A 19,229-nucleotide genomic window follows, 5' to 3' on the forward strand; every position below is an offset into this window, starting at 1 on the left:
AAATACTATTGAATAGCAGCGTTATATTGCGAAAGTTCATTACATATAATGAATAATAATTTTTTTTTCCTATTATCCTGGAAAATTGATGAATCTAAGAACTATTGTCCAATTACGTCAAAAATCCAGAATATACATTTCACTCTGAAAGTAGAACATTTACAAGAGATATTGACTCTACAGTTACCATTACCATTAGTAGTATTTTTTGATTGTGTTAAGGATGTAATGTGGTTGTAAAGTGCAATTCAGATGTAAAGTAACATGCATCCCAATGTTATCTTGTTATCTATTAATATATATTTGTTTATTTTTCCAGGGCACAAATAGCAGCGTATCGAAAGCTGGCATGTAACCAGCCAATCACACAACAAATAGCTCTTATGGCGGCTGGCAAACGAACTGGGGACACGCCGCCAGAGTGTCCCACGCCTCCTGCGCAGCCGCCCTCGCCCTACAGCCAGGGGTGAGTGCTCAGTATATGTATAACAACTAGCCAATTATACAATATATCATATTTCATATCACTTACAAGCTTATGCTTTGTTTTGAGACATCTACATTGCGTTCTAAAATGATAAGTCATATTAAAGTTTGGATTTCATAACTTTAATATGACTTATTATACAATAACTCTTTATTGCATGAAAAACATAACCTTTCTTCAGCAGTGGAATAAAAAAGTCTACCATTAAAAACATCAGCTTTTATTATTTGTTAATAAAATGAACTAAAAAGTTAAAAACATTACCCTCCTTATGACGGAGTATGAAAGTACTCATTGAGACAAATCAAACGAGCCCAAACACAATGGGGTTATGTCATTTAATTACGGAGTTCCTATGGGCACCTTCCAGCTCCTTCATCAGACCCTGGTTTTCGTCTAGTATCAAAGTACTCGTCAAGACAAATTAAACAAGTCCAACATCAAGTCAACTCTGTGTCATAATAATATTGCTTTGTCATCCAATTTATAATAAACCTTGTAGTAACATGAAATTATAAATACTTTCCCACTTTCAACCCCCATAACTTTTAAACGACTAAGAACACTCGCACATAGTAAGTTTCCTTTTAATAAAAAAAAAAACAAATTGAAACAGCTTCATCCGTTTGGGAGCTATGGTGCTACAGACAGTCACGTCAACTTGTAATACCCCTAATTTTGTGGCGGGGTTTAAAATCTGGCTTCTGTCCACGTTGTGCAGGCAACCGCAGCCGGGCGGGCAGAGTGCGGGGGCGACGGGCGGAAAAGGCGCGGCGGGTGGGGACGCGGCGCGGGGCGGCGGGGGAGCGCCCCCCACACCCCTGCCCATGACAGGGCAGATGGCGCCGCCCACGCAGCCCACTCCGCCTCTTGTCAATCCGGTATGTCTTAAACAAATATGTCTGTAATTTAAAACGTTTAATCAGGTCTACCACAGATATAAGAGGTAACTAGATTTATAAAGTGCCAACTCTTTGTATTGAAACCAACGTACCCAGGGGCGTGGCCTAAATGGTTGTTTGATAATTAGTGAAAGATGAAATATGTCACCCATACCTTAGAGTTGAATATTATTTATTCCTTTCGTCACAGAACAAAACAAGACTGCTAGTACATGCACAGACACGCTTGCGATGTTCCGCACACCCGGGTGTACGCGGGCCACGCCCCCTTGCTACTTCTATTGCTAAAAGTGTTAGCTTTTAGCGTTGTCTGTTCTGTGAGGTCTATGGTCCCATGAAGACTTCTAATTTTACGTAAAAAAAATACGGGCCTTTATTAACCAGAAACGCATATATCGACGATTATCAAAACCTATAGGATATAATTATTCCCTAGAACCTGTTGACCTAGAATACGAGTATGTTTGGGAAGTAACGTTATAGATCACAAATACACGAAAACATGTGAATTTATACAATATACATACTTACTTAATATTATAAAGGTTAAAGTTTATTGGATAGAAGCAGGCGTTACTTTGCGGAAGTTCATCATGATTATATATTGATTTTTTTATTTTGCTATCATCCGCGAATATTCGACGAACCCATGCGACAACGTCACCCAGGTCTGACAAAATTCTCTCTACGTACGTTTCACCCGAAACCGGAGCATCCTCAGGAGGATCCGCATGGGTTCGTCGACTTTTCGCGGATGATAGCAAAATAAAAAAAATCAATATATAAGTTAAAGTTTATGTTTGTAGGGTGTAATCTTTGACTCTACTGAACCGATATTGAAAATTCTTTTACCACTCTTTTTATCAGAAAGCCACGTTATTTGTGAGTGTCATGGCTATATTTTATTTCCGTATTCTAACGAGAACGGCAACTGTTAGTTTTAAATATATTACGTAATACAAGTTTTTGTGGTAATTTATTTATGTGATTGTTGTTTTTTTTTCACAGCCAATGGCAGGCGCGCTTCCAATCCGAGGCCCTGCGCCGCTGAGACCGCCCGGACCTAACGTTGGACCTCCAACTACTCAACAGGTATTCCTTTTGCAAACTCCAAACCGCATACTTCAGTAATCGGTTGAACAGTTTTACACAGCATTGAAAATATATAGCCTTATGTGTTTAATACAAAATTGAGTTTTTTTTTTCAATCTAAATATCAGAAACGACTAGCGATACATGTCTTCTTCTTCTTCTTGATGTCGCGGCTCTGCAGGTCTTCTTGAGGTCCTGTATCACGTTGACCGTTACCGATCTATTGTGATCGCCACTAACTAGATATCCCCTCCAATACTGGTTGCTGCCAGGTACAACAGCAGTTTCTTGGCTGGGATGTGTTTCACCTCCTCTAGATCCATTGTGTAATGCCCTAAGTGGAGGTTGCGTTTATGTATTAGAGCTGGGCAATTGCATAAGATGTGCATAGGTGTTTCCTCTGCCTCTAGGAAGAGTCTGCACAGATCTGTGTTCCGGAGTTTAAGATTGAACATGTATCTATTGAGTTCACAGTGTCCGGTAAGTGCCCGCACTAAGATACATAGGTTTTTCCTACTAAGCGCAGCGATACATGTCAATGAAAAGGGGAACAAAAAACAATGGGAAGAGAAGGCAGCCTTCTGTTTTGCATACTGAAGCGCAAAGAGTTCGAAATATAGCCAAGAAAGAAAGCTAGAATACAGCTTAATAGGAAATTTGTTAAAGGACTTCTGATGACACATAATTTCTAATGTCTCAATTTTGTATGACAGATTGCCAAGTAACAGTACACAAAAGAGAAAAAAAAATGTATTCAAAGAACTCTCTGTATTCATTTTGACAAGTCCTGTCATAGATTTAAGTTAACTTATCTTACACTTAATATTTACTACTACTATGATTATTCTGTAATCGATATGATATTTTGTAAGTCGAACTCGTACAAAAAATCGATGCGATTTACTTACGATAAAGATTTTAATTTAAAATTTTTATGTACAAAAAAAATTCACTTAATAATTATGCAACCTAATGGTCTGTTAGTCAGTACTTTCCCGAAAATTTTTTGAAAATATTAAAATATCTTTGATTTTGTTTACATTTTCTTATTCTGTTATTACAACAACGTAATGATGTTTCAGCCGGGAGTGCCGACGCCGGGTGCGAAACAGAATCGCATCACGTCCATCCCGAAACCAGTCGGCATTGATCCCATACAAATATTAAATGAAAGGGAAAACAGGTAGATACTTTAAATTTTTTACTCATTAACCAACTTCAAAAAAAAGGGAGTTTCTCAATTTGCGTATATAATAAGTATTATAGTATAGTAGTAAGTAAATGCGTATGTTTTTTGCTTTTTTATGTTTAAACTTCGTCATTTATTAATCAATTTTCATAATTCTTTTTTGTTTGTAGATTGATCCCATTTTATTTACATGAAAATCTGTTTAGTAATTTTGTGTTAAAATTTAAATAACTGAAATACGTCTTTGAAGTCAATTAAATTTTTATGTTTAAAAGATAATTTACACTATAAATATGTCTCGATAATTTATATTAAATCAAGAAATATCACAGAGCAGCTGAAAAGAAAAAGACTGCTTAAAACTTTGTGATTCAAATGTTTTTTTTTCCAACTTTCATATGTTCAATGAACTGTGAACCTAAGTAAATGATTGTATTCTGAACTCAGTACTACCACGGATTCCCGCGGATCCTATAAAGGTTTCGAGGTTTTTCGTCCTTACGAGGAACCCTAAAAAAATGTGTCAACAGGATAGCAGCGCGAATCGCATACCGGATGGAGGTGCTCTCCAACCTGCCCGCCAACATATCGGACGACCTCCGCCTGCAAGCGCAGATCGAACTGCGGGCTCTTAGAGTACTCAACTTCCAGAAACAACTGCGCGCTGAGGTATAATTTTTTTTTTAATTAATGACAAATTTGCCCTTGAATGCGATCTCACCTGATGGTGACGTCACTAACACACGTCGTATGTTTGTCAAACGTCCGCTTGTAAGGGATTTGTTATAGTGACTTCATGAAACAGTTAGCTCGTATTGTCAAAAACATATTTAAAAACTAAAATTTTCATTAAGTTTAAAAAAACATGATTTTTTTTTCAATCTAGTAGAACAATTAAGACCATTTAAAAAAGTGTCAAACAGCCTATTAGCAGCTTGTCCTTTGACATAGGCCTCCCCTTTCGATTTCGCACTTTTCTTTGTTTCTTGCCATTCTCAAACGACTTTTTTTTTTAATTATACTTTTAATATTTTTAGGATACCATTCTAAAATATCAGCCCAGTGGATATGATCTCTGCCTCCCATTCCATCTGGTCCGGGGCATGCACCTCCAACTGTTCAGTTGTGTGCATTTTAAGAAATTAAATATCATGTCTTAAACGGTGAAGGAAAAACATCGTGAGGAAACCTGCATACCAGAGAATTTTCTTAATTCTCTGCGTGTGCGAAGTCTGCCAATCCGCATTGGCCCAGCATGGTGGACTTTTGGCCTAACCCCTCTCATTCTGAGAGGAGACTCGAGCTCAGCAGTGAGCCGATTATGGGTTGATAATGATGATGATGATGATGATTCTAAAATATAACTAAACTTATTATAGATATTGGGCCAAGTCCGACGCGACACGACGCTGGAGACGGCGGTGAACATCAAAGCGTACAAGCGCACCAAGCGGCAGGGACTGCGCGAGGCGCGCGCCACTGAGAAGCTCGAGAAGCAACAGAAGTTGGAGGCGGAGAGGAAGCGTCGGCAGAAGCATCAAGAGTTCCTGCAGACTGTGTTGCAACATGGTGAGTAGTATGATTTAGATGTCGGAATCAACATCATCAGAAGATTTTTTGCATAGAGGAAATTTAGATGCCTAGATGCAAAAAATCTCTAATCACATTTTTATTTGTGAAATTAATCTCCTAATTGTAATATTTTTATAAAACAAAATTGTATTTTTATCACGTCACTACAAACGCCAATCATAAACTGTAACATCATTCGCTACAAGGCATCGGTTTGTGATTGGCGCTTGCGGTGACGTGATATAATCACATCACTGCAAACGCCAATCACGCTGTTATCTCTATGAATGACGTCACTTGCCAATGTGCTGTAATTCGGCGGCAAAAAATTTACGTAGATATTTTTTCATTTGTATTAAATTTTTTACTGGTTATTATTGACGGGAATGTATCTATTCAATGTAAGTCCTTGACTTATTCCCATTCTTTGGACTGGACTGAAACTGATTGTCGCGTTTTTTGAAGCACCTCAAAGAGAGCAAAGCAAAATACCACATCAAACTAATATTATAAAGGCGAAAATTTGTGTGTGTTTAAGTATGTTTGTTCCTTCTTTACACTGCGGCTGCTAAACCGATTTGGCTGCAATTTAGAATGGAAAAGTATCATTTGACGCTGTATTGTTTTTACAACAAGAAAACGGAAATCACATCTAATATAAGTCTTCAAAACATATAGAACTCAGGCTGTATGGTCAACAATCATTGCTTGTCCATTGGGAACAATTTAAAGATGAATTAAAATGTAGCAAAAGGAGGTTGGCGCAAGTGGGAGTCACACTCTGAAGTGTCGTACACTCATACCTTTGTTTTAATTAAAACTATTATTTTATAAGATGCTTGTAAAAAAAAATATTTTATTCCCTTTTATATTATTTTGATTCCCTTTTATATTATAAATATAAAAGGGAATCAAAAGAAAAAAAAGTGTATTTTATCAACAAAAAAACTACTTGTTACCTACGACTGAAACGCCTTGTAGTATTTATGAAGCAACAACGCAGTTGTATGCCAGTGGCGGTGTTTTTTACATTTATGTATAGATAGGGTACCTACTAATATTAAGGTATATCTTTTTTCTCCCTGGTTTGCAAGACTACTTACCATTTGCTTTTTTCTTAGTTAAACCATGATAAACAACTATTAATAAGTTTCCATTAAGTACGCTACTTCTATCTGCTATGAATGTTATTTAAACGGGTACATACCACGATAAAACGACGAGATTTTTAATGTCGATATTTCGACCCAGTTGCATGGATCAGTTCCGTCGTGACCACGATCCATGCAACTGGGTCGAAATATCGACATTAAAAATCTCGTCGTTTTACCGTGGTATGTACCCGTTTAAATAACATTCATAATGAACAACCACGAAATAAGTTTAAAATTATTCTATCTGCTAGTCCCAAGATACATGCAAACTTGCCATTCTCCTTTCAATATTAAGGTTGAATTATCGTTTCCAGCGAGGGACTTCAAGGAGTACCACCGCAACAACGTGGCGAAGCTGTCGCGCATGAACAAGGCCATCATGAACCACCACGCCAACGCCGAGCGCGAGCAGAAGAAGGAGCAGGAGCGCATCGAGAAGGAGCGTATGAGGCGGTACGTTCATCAATTTTAGGGTTCCGTAGTCAACAAGGTACCCTCTCGTATTGCCGTCATATGAGTCTTTTATGACTTGCGTACATTAGGCTAATAGACACTTTTTGATGTGACAATGTCTTATAATTCGATGAAGCCAGATGCAAACTCGAAAAAAGATGACGTCATCCGTCGTTCCCTCGCTCTAGGGTTGCCAACTTTTTTTACAAGAAATAAAGTAAGTAAATGCAACCATTCCATGAGTATTTTCTGACGTTGTCACGTTCAACTATCGTCAGTAAACCAACTTTACAGACAACCGACTTTTTTTTAAAGGGTTTTTATTTGTTTATTAGCATTCTAATATATTTAAAAATAAATTATTATATTTTTTTGACAATACGTGCCGTGCGTACGTTACGTTATTAAACGCAATTGGCCATGATGGTCTACATTTTAACTGTTTCATGACGTCACGTAAACACTAAACCTTAACCTATCGGAGTGTTTGACAAAATTATTAATTCATAAGTAGTTATAAGCGAAATTCTCAGTCAAGATGTGTTAATTATATTTGTCTGTTCGTAGTCTAATGGCTGAAGATGAGGAGGGCTACAGGAAGCTCATTGATCAGAAGAAAGACAAGCGCTTAGCGTTCCTGCTGTCACAGACCGACGAGTACATCGCCAGCCTCACGGAGATGGTGAAGCAACACAAGCAGGAGCAACGCAAGAAACAGCAAGAAGAAGAAAGAAGGAAACGGGTAAGTTACTGATATTTGAGAACATTTCCTATACTTTAGTCTTTCTTGATGAATACTGTTTACTAACAATCCAATTAAAGATGAGGGTATAAATTACTAGTCATTTCACACCTAATAATAATTATCTTGTTCAATCAAAAACATAAAAATTATTAAGCTTAGAACAATTAGATAGAGTTCATATATTTTAATAACATTTTATAAACAAACCATACATAATTTAAAATAAATAAGTTATTAAATGACATGCGTTTTCTACCTTCATTTCTAATTTCTTTGTTGGTAAACAGTACTCATCAAGAAAGGCTTTAGTATAAGTCAAATCATTTCTCTTCTTCAAGCTTTTGACATTTGACTTACTTAATTTACTTTCCTAAGTAAATTTTACATTTCACTTATTGGATGTTGGGTTATTCAGTTATAGAAAACTACATTAAATTAGTAGCTCTTTCAGGAATTTGACTGAAATGTGCAAAACTCTTTCAATTAATATTTGACTACAGCGGTATGTCCTGTGTGTGTTTGTTTTATATATTATGTAATCTGTTTGTCTTTGGATTTTAAAGTACAAATTGGAACTTATCAACCTTCATAATCATCAATGAATAATAAAGTGACATTATTAAATAACAGTGTTTATTTAAATTGTCTATAATATAAAATAGTGTAATAGGTACTTAATAAGAAATCGGATTTATTTTTATTTACAATATTGTATTCTCTAACAGAAATCAAGAAAAAAGAAGGTGCTAGAAGGCGGCGAGATCGATGCGCTGGATGACAGCTCGCAGACTTCCGATTCTCGGATCAGCGTTATGGATCCTAAAACAGGAGAGGTATGAGTATATAGACTTTTTTACTATATATAGCCATTATGGGAATCTTTCAAGAATTTTTATTTATTACTAGCGGACGCCCGCGACTTTGTCCGCCCTTAGACCTCTTTAATCCAGCTCTTACAATAGTATCGCTGTAAAAATGGAGTAACTTTTCTCCCGTTTTCCTAACATTTCCCTTCACTGTTCTGCTCCTATTGATGGTAGCGTGATGAAATATATGCCCAGGAGTATGAAGAATAATTGTACCAAGTTTCGTTAAAATCCGTAGACTACTTTTTGTTTCTATAACGAACATACAGACAGACGAAAATTTTACTGATTGCATTTTTGGTATCAGTACAATCACTAATCACCCCCTGATAGTTATTTTGGAAATATATTTCATGTACAGAATTGACCTCTCTACAGATTTATTGTAAGTGTAGATAATACCAGTTAATGCTTGCTATTCTGAGACTTAAAAAGCCTGCCTTTATTTCAATCTATCCATTCTAAATTTTATTAATGTAAATTAAATATAATAATTAAATTAATGATTAATAGATATTGCGAGGGGAAGAGGCTCCACTGCTGTCCCAGTTCAAGGATTGGATGGAAACTCATCCGGGATGGGAGGTGTTGTCTGATTCTGATGATTCTGGAGATGACAGCCAAGACGATGGTATGTCCTGTTGCTTATCACCAAGAAGTAGTATCAAAAATCATTTATTTCAAGTAGGCTCAGTTTACAAGCACTTTTGATACGTCAGTTGACTATTTGTAAAGATTCTACCACAGAAGGCAGAATCTGCTGAGAAGAAACCGGCAAGAAACTCAACAGTTGCTCTTTTTTAAAAAAATCATACAATATTATAATATACAATTGACGACAACATTACAATTTTTTATAATTTTACTTTCTGTGTGAAGGTGGAAGCTGATTCAATGGCCTCCAAGCATCTTTATCATTATGGAACTCATCAATGGTGTAGTAACTTCGACTTTGCAAATGTTTTTTAACACATTGCTTAAAGCTATGCATTGGCAGGTCCATCAAAAAAAAAAAGTCCATAGCTGATCTGAATTTCAATAATATATTTTATGTAATTTCTTCCACTAATTACTTTATTTGTGACCAAAAACAGAAAAGAGAGAGAGACGAGAGAAGCACCACGAGAAGAGTGACAGAGAGAAGACTGATGAGGAGAAAGCTCGTGAAATGATCAAGAAGGCGAAAGTTGAAGATGACGAGTACAAAACTGAAGAACAGACATACTACAGGTTGGTATACGGGATGATGACTAAAGTTCGGCCGCTCAGAGATTGCGTTTCAATGGCATATCTTGTTAAGAAAAAGACATGTTTTCGACCAATAGTGGCTGAATCGAATATATCGCTTTCTCTCTTGTTGCTATTGAACGAAAGAGTAAGTAATATTTTGCATGCCCTGCTATTGGTCAACAACATGTCTTTTCTTTACAAAAGATACTTTGTAGCGAGTATCTTAGGCCTACTCAGGTCAGGCTATAAACATTATGAATATGATGAAAGGACATTTATTTGTGTGTATCTTATTTCACATGACTTCGCTTAAGATAATTTTTGAATTTTTATTTTCAGCATTGCTCACACGGTCCACGAATCCGTCACAGAACAAGCCAGCATTTTGGTTAATGGAAATCTTAAAGAGTACCAGATTAAGGTATGAACTTATCTTTTTTCTAATTAATTAGGGGCTACTTGACTGTTCGACAAAATTGTAATACTAAATATAGTTAGATTGATAATATTATGCTAATTTATTTATTTTATAGGGTCTAGAATGGCTGGTTTCCCTTTTCAACAACAATTTGAATGGAATTCTGGCGGACGAGATGGGTCTCGGCAAGACCATCCAGACTATAGCATTGGTTACCTATCTCATGGAGAAAAAGAAAGTCAACGGGCCATTCCTTATTATTGTACCATTGAGGTAAGTTCTTGTGATAACAAAATACAAACAAAATAAATTACAAAAAGTGACCAACATATTTATAGTCTAATTGACTGGGATAATTGTGTAAGAGATATGCCAGTCCAAAACTTAACTAAAAACTCAACCGCCGCATAGCTAAGCAGATAATGATTTCGAACAGAGCGTGGACTTTTGTCCATAGGTGTAAGTTTAAGGAGTTCCTTGATGACTAGACAACACTGACCCTCATGTTATGACGTATACAAGTAATAAAATAATAGGAATTTCGGACGATAATATATCGCAAAGTTTCCCGATTACTGCCCAGCCGAGTTGGATACGGCTTTTAACCTTTTTCTTGAAATTGGACCTACGTAACTGGACCATATGTCCTAGGTATATTATGTACTAGCTGACGCCGCGCGGTTTCACCCCCGTGGTTCCCGTTCCCGTAGGAATACGGGGATATTATATAGCCTGTAGCCTTCCTCGCTAAATGGGCTATCTAACACTGAAAGAATTTTTCAAATCGGACCAGTAGTTCCTGAGATTAGCGCGTTCAATCAAACAAACAAACTCTTTAGCTTTATAATATTAGTATAGATTCGTCTACAATTTCGAGTGCAGCGTTCTCAACTATAGCCGGGTGGAGCTATACATGAGCAAAAAATTATGTATAACATAAAAAAATTGTTATCCCTTGAAATTGTATTTGTGTCATAGTACATTGTCGAACTGGGTGATACATGAGCAAAAAATTATGTATAACATAAAAAAATTGTTATCCCTTGAAATTGTATTTGTGTCATAGTACATTGTCGAACTGGGTGATACATGAGCAAAAAATTATGTATAACATAAAAAAATTGTTATCCCTTGAAATTGTATTTGTGTCATAGTACATTGTCGAACTGGGTGATACATGAGCAAAAAATTATGTATAACATAAAAAAATTGTTATCCCTTGAAATTGTATTTGTGTTATAGTACATTGTCGAACTGGGTGATACATGAGCAAAAAATTATGTATAACATAAAAAAATTGTTATCCCTTGAAATTGTATTTGTGTTATAGTACATTGTCGAACTGGGTGATACATGAGCAAAAAATTATGTATAACATAAAAAAAAATTGTTATCCCTTGAAATTGTATTTCTGTTATAGTACATTGTCGAACTGGGTGATTGATACATGAGCAAAAAATTATGTATAACATAAAAAAATTGTTATCCCTTGAAATTGTATTTGTGTCATAGTACATTGTCGAACTGGGTGATACATGAGCAAAAAATTATGTATAACATAAAAAAATTGTTATCCCTTGAAATTGTATTTGTGTTATAGTACATTGTCGAACTGGGTGATACATGAGCAAAAAATTATGTATAACATAAAAAAATTGTTATCCCTTGAAATTGTATTTGTGTTATAGTACATTGTCGAACTGGGTGATACATGAGCAAAAAATTATGTATAACATAAAAAAAAATTGTTATCCCTTGAAATTGTATTTCTGTTATAGTACATTGTCGAACTGGGTGATTGATACATGAGCAAAAAATTATGTATAACATAAAAAAATTGTTATCCCTTGAAATTGTATTTGTGTTATAGTACATTGTCGAACTGGGTGATACATGAGCAAAAAATTATGTATAACATAAAAAAAAAAATTATCCCTTGAAATTGCATTTGTGTTATAGTACATTGTCGAACTGGGTGATACATGAGCAAAAAATTATGTATAACATAAAAAAAAAAATTATCCCTTGAAATTGTATTTGTGTTATAGTACATTGTCGAACTGGGTGCTCGAGTTCGAGAAGTGGGCGCCGACGGTGATGGTGGTGTCGTACAAGGGCTCGCCGCAGTCGCGCCGCCTGGTGCAGACACAGATGCGCTCCACCAAGTTCAACGTGCTGCTCACCACCTACGAGTACGTCATCAAGGACAAGGGCGTGCTCGCCAAGGTGAGACTCCATATTATTAAATAAATAAAATCGTTTATTTCACTTTCTAAATTTACATAAATTAGTGCGAGTTTGGAACCTTCTTTTATGAGTAGTAAAACTACTTCTGTATTAGAAGGCTCCGCTCTTTCATAGCTAGTACAGAAATATCAGATTCTAAATGAACATTACAAAATTAAAGTTAAAATTAAAGTGTGTGTGTGTGTGTGTATGTGTGTGTGCGTGTGTTTTTCAGGATATTAGTAAATTTATATTATTATTATTGTGGCCGTGGCTAGTTACCACCCTACCGCCAAGCTATGTAGCGTTCCGGTACGATGTCTTGTAGAAACCGAAAGGGGTGTGGATTTTCATCCTCCTCCTAACAACTTAGCCTGCTACCATCTTAGATTGCACCATTACTTACCATCAGGTGAAATTGTAGTCAAGGGCTAACTTGTAAAGAATAAAAAATAAATAATTAGCCAATGTATTGATCCAGTACATAAACAGGTTCCCCCTGTAGGAGAGGGGATAAGGAACTTACTCACCACTAAGCTTCAGGGCTCAGACGAATTATATAGGGAACTTCCCCGCGTAACCCCTCTGTCAAAGTACAAGATCAAAGATCTAACACGTTTATAAAAACTGTTTCTATACAATCGATGTTTTATTGTTGTAATCGTTTTGGTCTTGTAAAAAGCTGGTATGTGTGGTTAAATGGCATAAAAAGTGGTCAACAACTTCTAGTTTAGAGATTAAAGATAAAGATTCCAACTTAATTACAATTTAATTTGTAATAAAAAACAATATCGAATAAAAAAAAAAAAATTCTACAGCTGGAACAGCAAAACATGATCAATTAATAAAATATACTGTGTAACGATTCTAGTGATCTGTTTGTTAGTTGAATAACATGTGTGTGTATTGTGAATCAAATATAGTTGTGTGAGTTTTCCTCTATGCTCGACTTGCCAACTATGGGTTGAAAGCTCAGACCAATTATAGAAGGATTTGTATCACACTCATAGTCACAAACAAAATTGTCTGTCATTTTCTGAAGAAAACGAGCTTAGATTTGGTATGTATCTTCTACTAAACTAGAAGTTTTTGCCCGTTTTTTACACAATTCAATTACACAAAAAGGTATTTTTACGGAGCTCTTTAACCGACGAACACGATTACAACTATTTAACATCGATTCTATACAGACAGTTTTTATAATCGCATTAGGGTCGTTAATCATATACTTTGACAGAAAAGTAACGTTTAGCGAGGCAGGTCCTATACAATAATTTGTCTGAGGTTGAAAGAACTTACCTAGTAATATTTCATGGTGGCAGGTGCAATGGAAATACATGATAATCGACGAGGGCCACCGCATGAAGAACCACCACTGCAAGCTGACGCAGGTGCTCAACACGCACTACGTGGCGCCGCACCGCCTGCTGCTGACCGGCACGCCGCTGCAGAACAAGCTGCCCGAGCTGTGGGCGCTGCTCAACTTCCTGCTGCCCTCCATATTCAAGAGCTGCTCCACCTTCGAGCAGTGGTTCAACGCGCCCTTCGCTACCACCGGGGAGAAGGTGATCTTGTGGATTTGACTCCAGTGGCCTTTATTTTATTACGTTGGTACGAAAGAGATGGGACTGGGACAACTCCGAGGCCATTGGATGAAATTTTGTCTATTTCTCTTCACTGATCGATGTAGACTGACATGTCACTGCAAGTGACTGCTGATCAGTAGGATTATGTAACTCGGTGTACCATTTAAATAATAAGCCACTACATCGTTTTTCATCATATTTTCGAAATTGTGATCATCTAACATAGTTATTTCAACAAAATGATCATTTGACGTAGTCAACGTCATTTTACATCAAAATTTCAATGATTTCTTTGTTTTACGATCATCTAACACGATTATTTCAACGAAATTACGTAAATAACGGTTTTTTGTTGAAATAATCTTACTACTTTGTTAAAAGTTCCTCACCTCTAACGGATTGTCCGAAATAGACAACATTTTTAACAGTAAAATTGTACCAGGTGGAACTGAACGAGGAGGAGACCATCCTCATCATCCGACGTCTGCACAAAGTACTCCGGCCCTTCCTGCTGCGGCGGCTCAAGAAGGAGGTGGAGAGCCAGCTGCCGGACAAGGTGGAGTACATCATCAAGTGCGACATGAGCGGCCTGCAGCGAGTGCTCTACAAGTGAGTCCATTATACTCTCAAAATGACGGTAGTTATTGCTTTATTTATTTCTCTATAAATGATCCTGTTAACTTACATTAATGAAGGGTTATACACGTGGTAATGAATAATGTTAACTATTTTTAAATTCGTGAAAGAATTATTTCGATACGTTAATTAATTCCCGAGATATAGAATTTTAAAATGAGCGCGCGGTGATCAGCTCGCGTTTGACGCCGTTGACGTCATTATACAACATTTGCTTGCCCGTTATAGGCAATTTCGTTCTTCTGCGTTACCCTCAGACCAATTATTGTATAGGACCTGCCTCGCTAGACGTTACTTTTCTGTCAAAGTATATGATCAACGATCTAATGCAATTATAAAAACTGTGTCTATAGAATTGATGTTAAATAGTTGTAATCGTGTTCGTCGGTTAAAGAGCTCCGTAAAAATACCTTTTTGAGTAATTGAATTGTGTAAAAAACAGGCAAAAACTTCTAGTTTAGTATAAGATATAAACCAAATCTAAGTTCGTTTTCCTCAGAAAATGACAGACAATTTTGTTCGTGACTATGAGTGCGATACAGGTCCTTCTATAATTGGTCTGAGGCGTTACCTAATGACGAACTAATGGTTAGAATTTAAAAAATCTTTTTGTGTTGAAAAGCCCATTCAACGAGGAAGGCTTAAGCTACATAACATCACGCTACGACCAATAGGAGCAAAGCACCGATCAAAAATGTGGCCAAAACGGGGAAAATAATGTTGGGTCGTCGGCTAGTCTTAAACAGTCCTAGTAACATTATTCATTTAGCTAGTTAGCGGTAGCGCAGGGTGGAATTTTCTAATAGGTAAGCCGATTTATGATAGAGCCGTGATAGACCAGTGGATAATGACCTCGGCCTTCGATTCGGACACCTCCAACTTTTCAGTTAAGTGCATTTTAACGGTGAAGCAATAACATCTTTAGGAAACCTGCATTTTGTGAATTTTCTCAATTCTCTTTGTGTGTGATGTCTGTCAACATTGGGCCGGCATGGTGGACTATTAGCTTAACCCCTATCATTTTGTGAGGAGACTCATATGCTTGACTGCGTGCCGAATATGGGTTGTTAATGATGGTGATGATAACAGGCAATAAGCATAAGTTTAAGCAATGTGTTGTCGACAATACTACATAATCAATGGATTCCTTAATGATCAACCGTTTATTCTCGGCTCTCTCAGTAGAACCTTCCGAACCAGTGGCAGTCTTTACAAATAGTTAAAGGAGATGGTCCAAAATTGTATGGAGCCCAGGATCAGTCATTGTACCCTAGCGGAAATAAAAGAAGATATATTTTTTAACTAGTTTTGATTATACAAATCTACGAATTTACTTTAATTCTTTCGAAATAATATTTATTATCTTCCAAGAAAAGTAACATTAATAAGGGTAATAATGGCGGATAGATGACGTTTTCAATGCAGTAATCGATTTGACGTTTGCTATCAATTGTCATGTCATAGTTGCTCTATGGGCGCCATCTTGATATAACTCAAAATCTTGGGTTTTTATTTTATTTATTTCTTTTTATTTAGTTAGATTTATTAACTTTAATAAATTTTAATTAAATTCTTGTTTTTTTTTATATTTTAATGATACGGGGTACAAGTGTGGACCTGAAATGGACCAACTCCTTTGACATGTCAAAGTGGTTGTAATATAAGTTTACCTTAATTAATGTAGTAATGAATTTTCGACGTTGATGACAGACACATGCAGTCGAAGGGCGTGCTGCTGACGGACGGGTCGGAGAAGGGCAACAAGGGCAAGGGCGGCGCGAAGGCGCTCATGAACACCATCGTGCAGCTGCGCAAGCTGTGCAACCACCCCTTCATGTTCCAGCACATCGAGGAGAAGTTCTGCGACCATCTCGGCGGCGGCGGCGGCGTCGTCAATGGGTAACACACCATTTACTACTTATCTATACTAATATTATAAAGGAAAATGATTTGATTGTTTGGGAATCAGAAATCAGGGAAATTGGTATTGGGAATACACTATCCCCAAATTCTAGGTATTAATACGGGAACGGGTCCTAAGCGGGGGAAACCGTGCTATATAAACTTTTAAAAGAATATTTTGACGGCCTCCGTGGCGCAGTGGATTTACAAGATTTTGGTGGGAGGCTTTGGCCGTGGCTAGTTACCACCCTACCGGCAAAGCCGCCAAGCGATTTAGCGTTCCGGTACGATGCCGTGTAGAAACCGAAAGGAGTGTGGATTTTCATTCTCCTCCTAACGAGTTAGCCCGCTTCTATCTTAGATTGCATCATCACTTACCATCAGGTGAGATTGCAGTCAAGGGCTAACTTGTAAACAATAAAAAAAAAAATTATACTTTATAAGAGTGCACAAAATAAAAGATCGAGTTGTTGAAAGAATGTTTTTGTTACAGACCCGATCTTTATCGTGTTTCTGGCAAATTCGAACTGTTGGATCGTATTCTGCCCAAACTGAAGAAAGCTGGACATAGAGTGCTCATGTTCTGTCAAATGACCCAGTGTATGACCATCATAGAGGACTACTTCTCCTGGAGAGGTTTCTCGTACTTAAGGTATGTTTATAAAATTATAAAATTTAACAGTATGTAAAAAGAAAACCTCTTTAATATTATTTCTTTTTGGTAATTTACTTTTTTTTTCATGACATTGTCACATTTGAAATATTCGATATATAATTATTGACTTAAAAGCAAAACATTAAAATTTTTATTAAAATATAAAGTAAATGTAAATAATAGCTTTGAATGTTGTTTTTATATTTTATTTATAGGTAAGTTTTAGTTTAGTATTTAATTTAATAATTTAATGTAAAATATTGTAAATAACAATTATATTTTATTTATAGAAACACAAACAAGCTTTTATTACTACTATCACATTCATGTGAAATAATTATCATTATAAAACAACATTTATTAACTATTTTACGAAAAATGGAGAAACTGAGGTTTGATTTTGAAGTAAAACCAATAAGTGATGGAAAATCAAACGCAATATGTGTAACTTCGATTGCCACACCTGATGGTAAAACTTTCAGTATACCAGAGGAATATCAGCCGGTAAATCTCCACCAAACAATTTATAATACTCCAAACTTTATTAAGGTAAAAAAATCCTTCAATAAAAGATACCAAACGAGAAAAGTCTGGATAACCTTAACTAAGGAAATAAAAGATATTTATTTGGATGCGGAGCAAAATGTACAATTTTATGATTTTTATCTCGAAGAAATTCTAAACTATTCTGAAATTATACCTAGTAGTTCACATGGAGTACTAGAAAAATTGTTAGAAAAAATGCTTGAAGAAAGACAAAACAAATCTGAAAATCAAAATTTAGGGAATATTGCAAAAGATTTCATGATTGAAAAATTCAATGGTAGAAACTCAAATGCTTATCACTGGCTAAAGGATTTTAATAAAGAATGTGAACGTTTTGACATAAAGGAAGATATAAAGAAAATTAAAGTTTTAAAAAATTTTATGGAGCAATCTAGTGTCGATTGGTATAGTTGTATGATAATGAAACATACAATAGAATCAAAATGGGACAAATGGGAAAAAAGTTTTTGTGAAACATTTGCAAACAAAGGATTGTCACCCATTAGATATGCTCTGTCCTTTAAATATCAAACAGGTTCATTACTTGCATATGGTTTAAAAAAAGAAAAACTTTTACTGGAAGTAAGGAAATCAATTGATACCGAAACACTTATTGACCTTATAGCGGTTGGATTACCGAATTATGTGGGGGATCAGATTGATCGAGCAGCTTTAAAAAGTACTGAGGATCTTTATTATGAAATTGGGAAATTGGAACACCTTGTAAGAAATAATAAATATGATAATAAAAACAATATTTGCTCTGACACTAAACTAAATAAAAAGGAACAAACAAAACCATGCCCCATATGTGTGAAAGAAAAAAAGGGGAAACGTTACCATTTAATAGAAAATTGTTGGTTTAAGGATAAAGATAAAACAGGAGTTGTTAAAACTGTAAATAACTCTGAATTGGAAGTTGAACTGAATGAAGAGAGTCCAAAAAACTAGATGTGCCACCATTAATAAAAGTAAAGTTACTATTGAATGATACGTTAGATATTTCTGGAATTTATGATTCAGGTTCAAATGTATCATTGATTAATGCAAAATTGTTAAAAATACAGAAAAATGAAAATTCAAAGAATACACAAATAGTAAGCTTGAAAACTATTAATGGTGAGAAGAAAACAAAAGGTATAATAAAACTTAAAATAAAAATATACAATATTGAAAGAGTTATGGATATCTTCATAATAGATAATGAAAATTTTAATTATGACTTTTTGATTGGAATAGATTGTATTAAAAACTTTAAGTTGATGCAAAATGAACAACTAAAAATCGTACAATTTAATGATCCAAAAGAAAATGAAGACATAAATAAATATGAAGTGAATTTCAATGAACATATTGACACGGCAAATTTTAAAAAAAAATGTCATTTTGTTGATGTTCCACAGATATCCCAACGGCCTAGAACCGCGTTAGACTGTTGAAGAAAATTTAACCTTAATTTATTTGATATATTTCATATTTGACATGTTCCACAGACTAGAAGGTCTAACGAAGGCCGAAAACCTGCTGAAGAAGTTTAACGAGGCTGGATATGCTCCATATTTGACATGTT

At 35.7% G+C, this 19,229-nt stretch overlaps 1 protein-coding gene across 2 annotated transcripts in view; it reads left to right on the forward strand.

Annotated features, from left to right (window-relative positions):
* Positions 1-19,229, forward strand: part of LOC112056453 (ATP-dependent helicase brm) — a 32,698-nt gene that overhangs the window by 5,214 nt on the left and 8,255 nt on the right. For both annotated transcript variants that reach the window (XM_052881426.1, XM_052881427.1), the window contains exons 3-20: positions 320-466; positions 1,209-1,368; positions 2,398-2,481; positions 3,564-3,664; positions 4,201-4,339; positions 5,050-5,239; positions 6,711-6,849; positions 7,417-7,591; positions 8,320-8,427; positions 8,974-9,091; positions 9,555-9,690; positions 10,030-10,111; positions 10,224-10,381; positions 12,157-12,334; positions 13,657-13,899; positions 14,363-14,529; positions 16,267-16,455; positions 16,952-17,110. In XM_052881426.1, coding sequence (XP_052737386.1) covers positions 320-466; positions 1,209-1,368; positions 2,398-2,481; positions 3,564-3,664; positions 4,201-4,339; positions 5,050-5,239; positions 6,711-6,849; positions 7,417-7,591; positions 8,320-8,427; positions 8,974-9,091; positions 9,555-9,690; positions 10,030-10,111; positions 10,224-10,381; positions 12,157-12,334; positions 13,657-13,899; positions 14,363-14,529; positions 16,267-16,455; positions 16,952-17,110 — 2,673 coding nt within the window. The remainder of the gene's footprint in view (positions 1-319; positions 467-1,208; positions 1,369-2,397; positions 2,482-3,563; positions 3,665-4,200; positions 4,340-5,049; positions 5,240-6,710; positions 6,850-7,416; positions 7,592-8,319; positions 8,428-8,973; positions 9,092-9,554; positions 9,691-10,029; positions 10,112-10,223; positions 10,382-12,156; positions 12,335-13,656; positions 13,900-14,362; positions 14,530-16,266; positions 16,456-16,951; positions 17,111-19,229) is intronic.

This window comes from Bicyclus anynana, chromosome 4, assembly GCF_947172395.1.
Source record: "Bicyclus anynana chromosome 4, ilBicAnyn1.1, whole genome shotgun sequence".
In the NCBI taxonomy this organism is placed as follows: domain Eukaryota; kingdom Metazoa; phylum Arthropoda; class Insecta; order Lepidoptera; family Nymphalidae; genus Bicyclus; species Bicyclus anynana.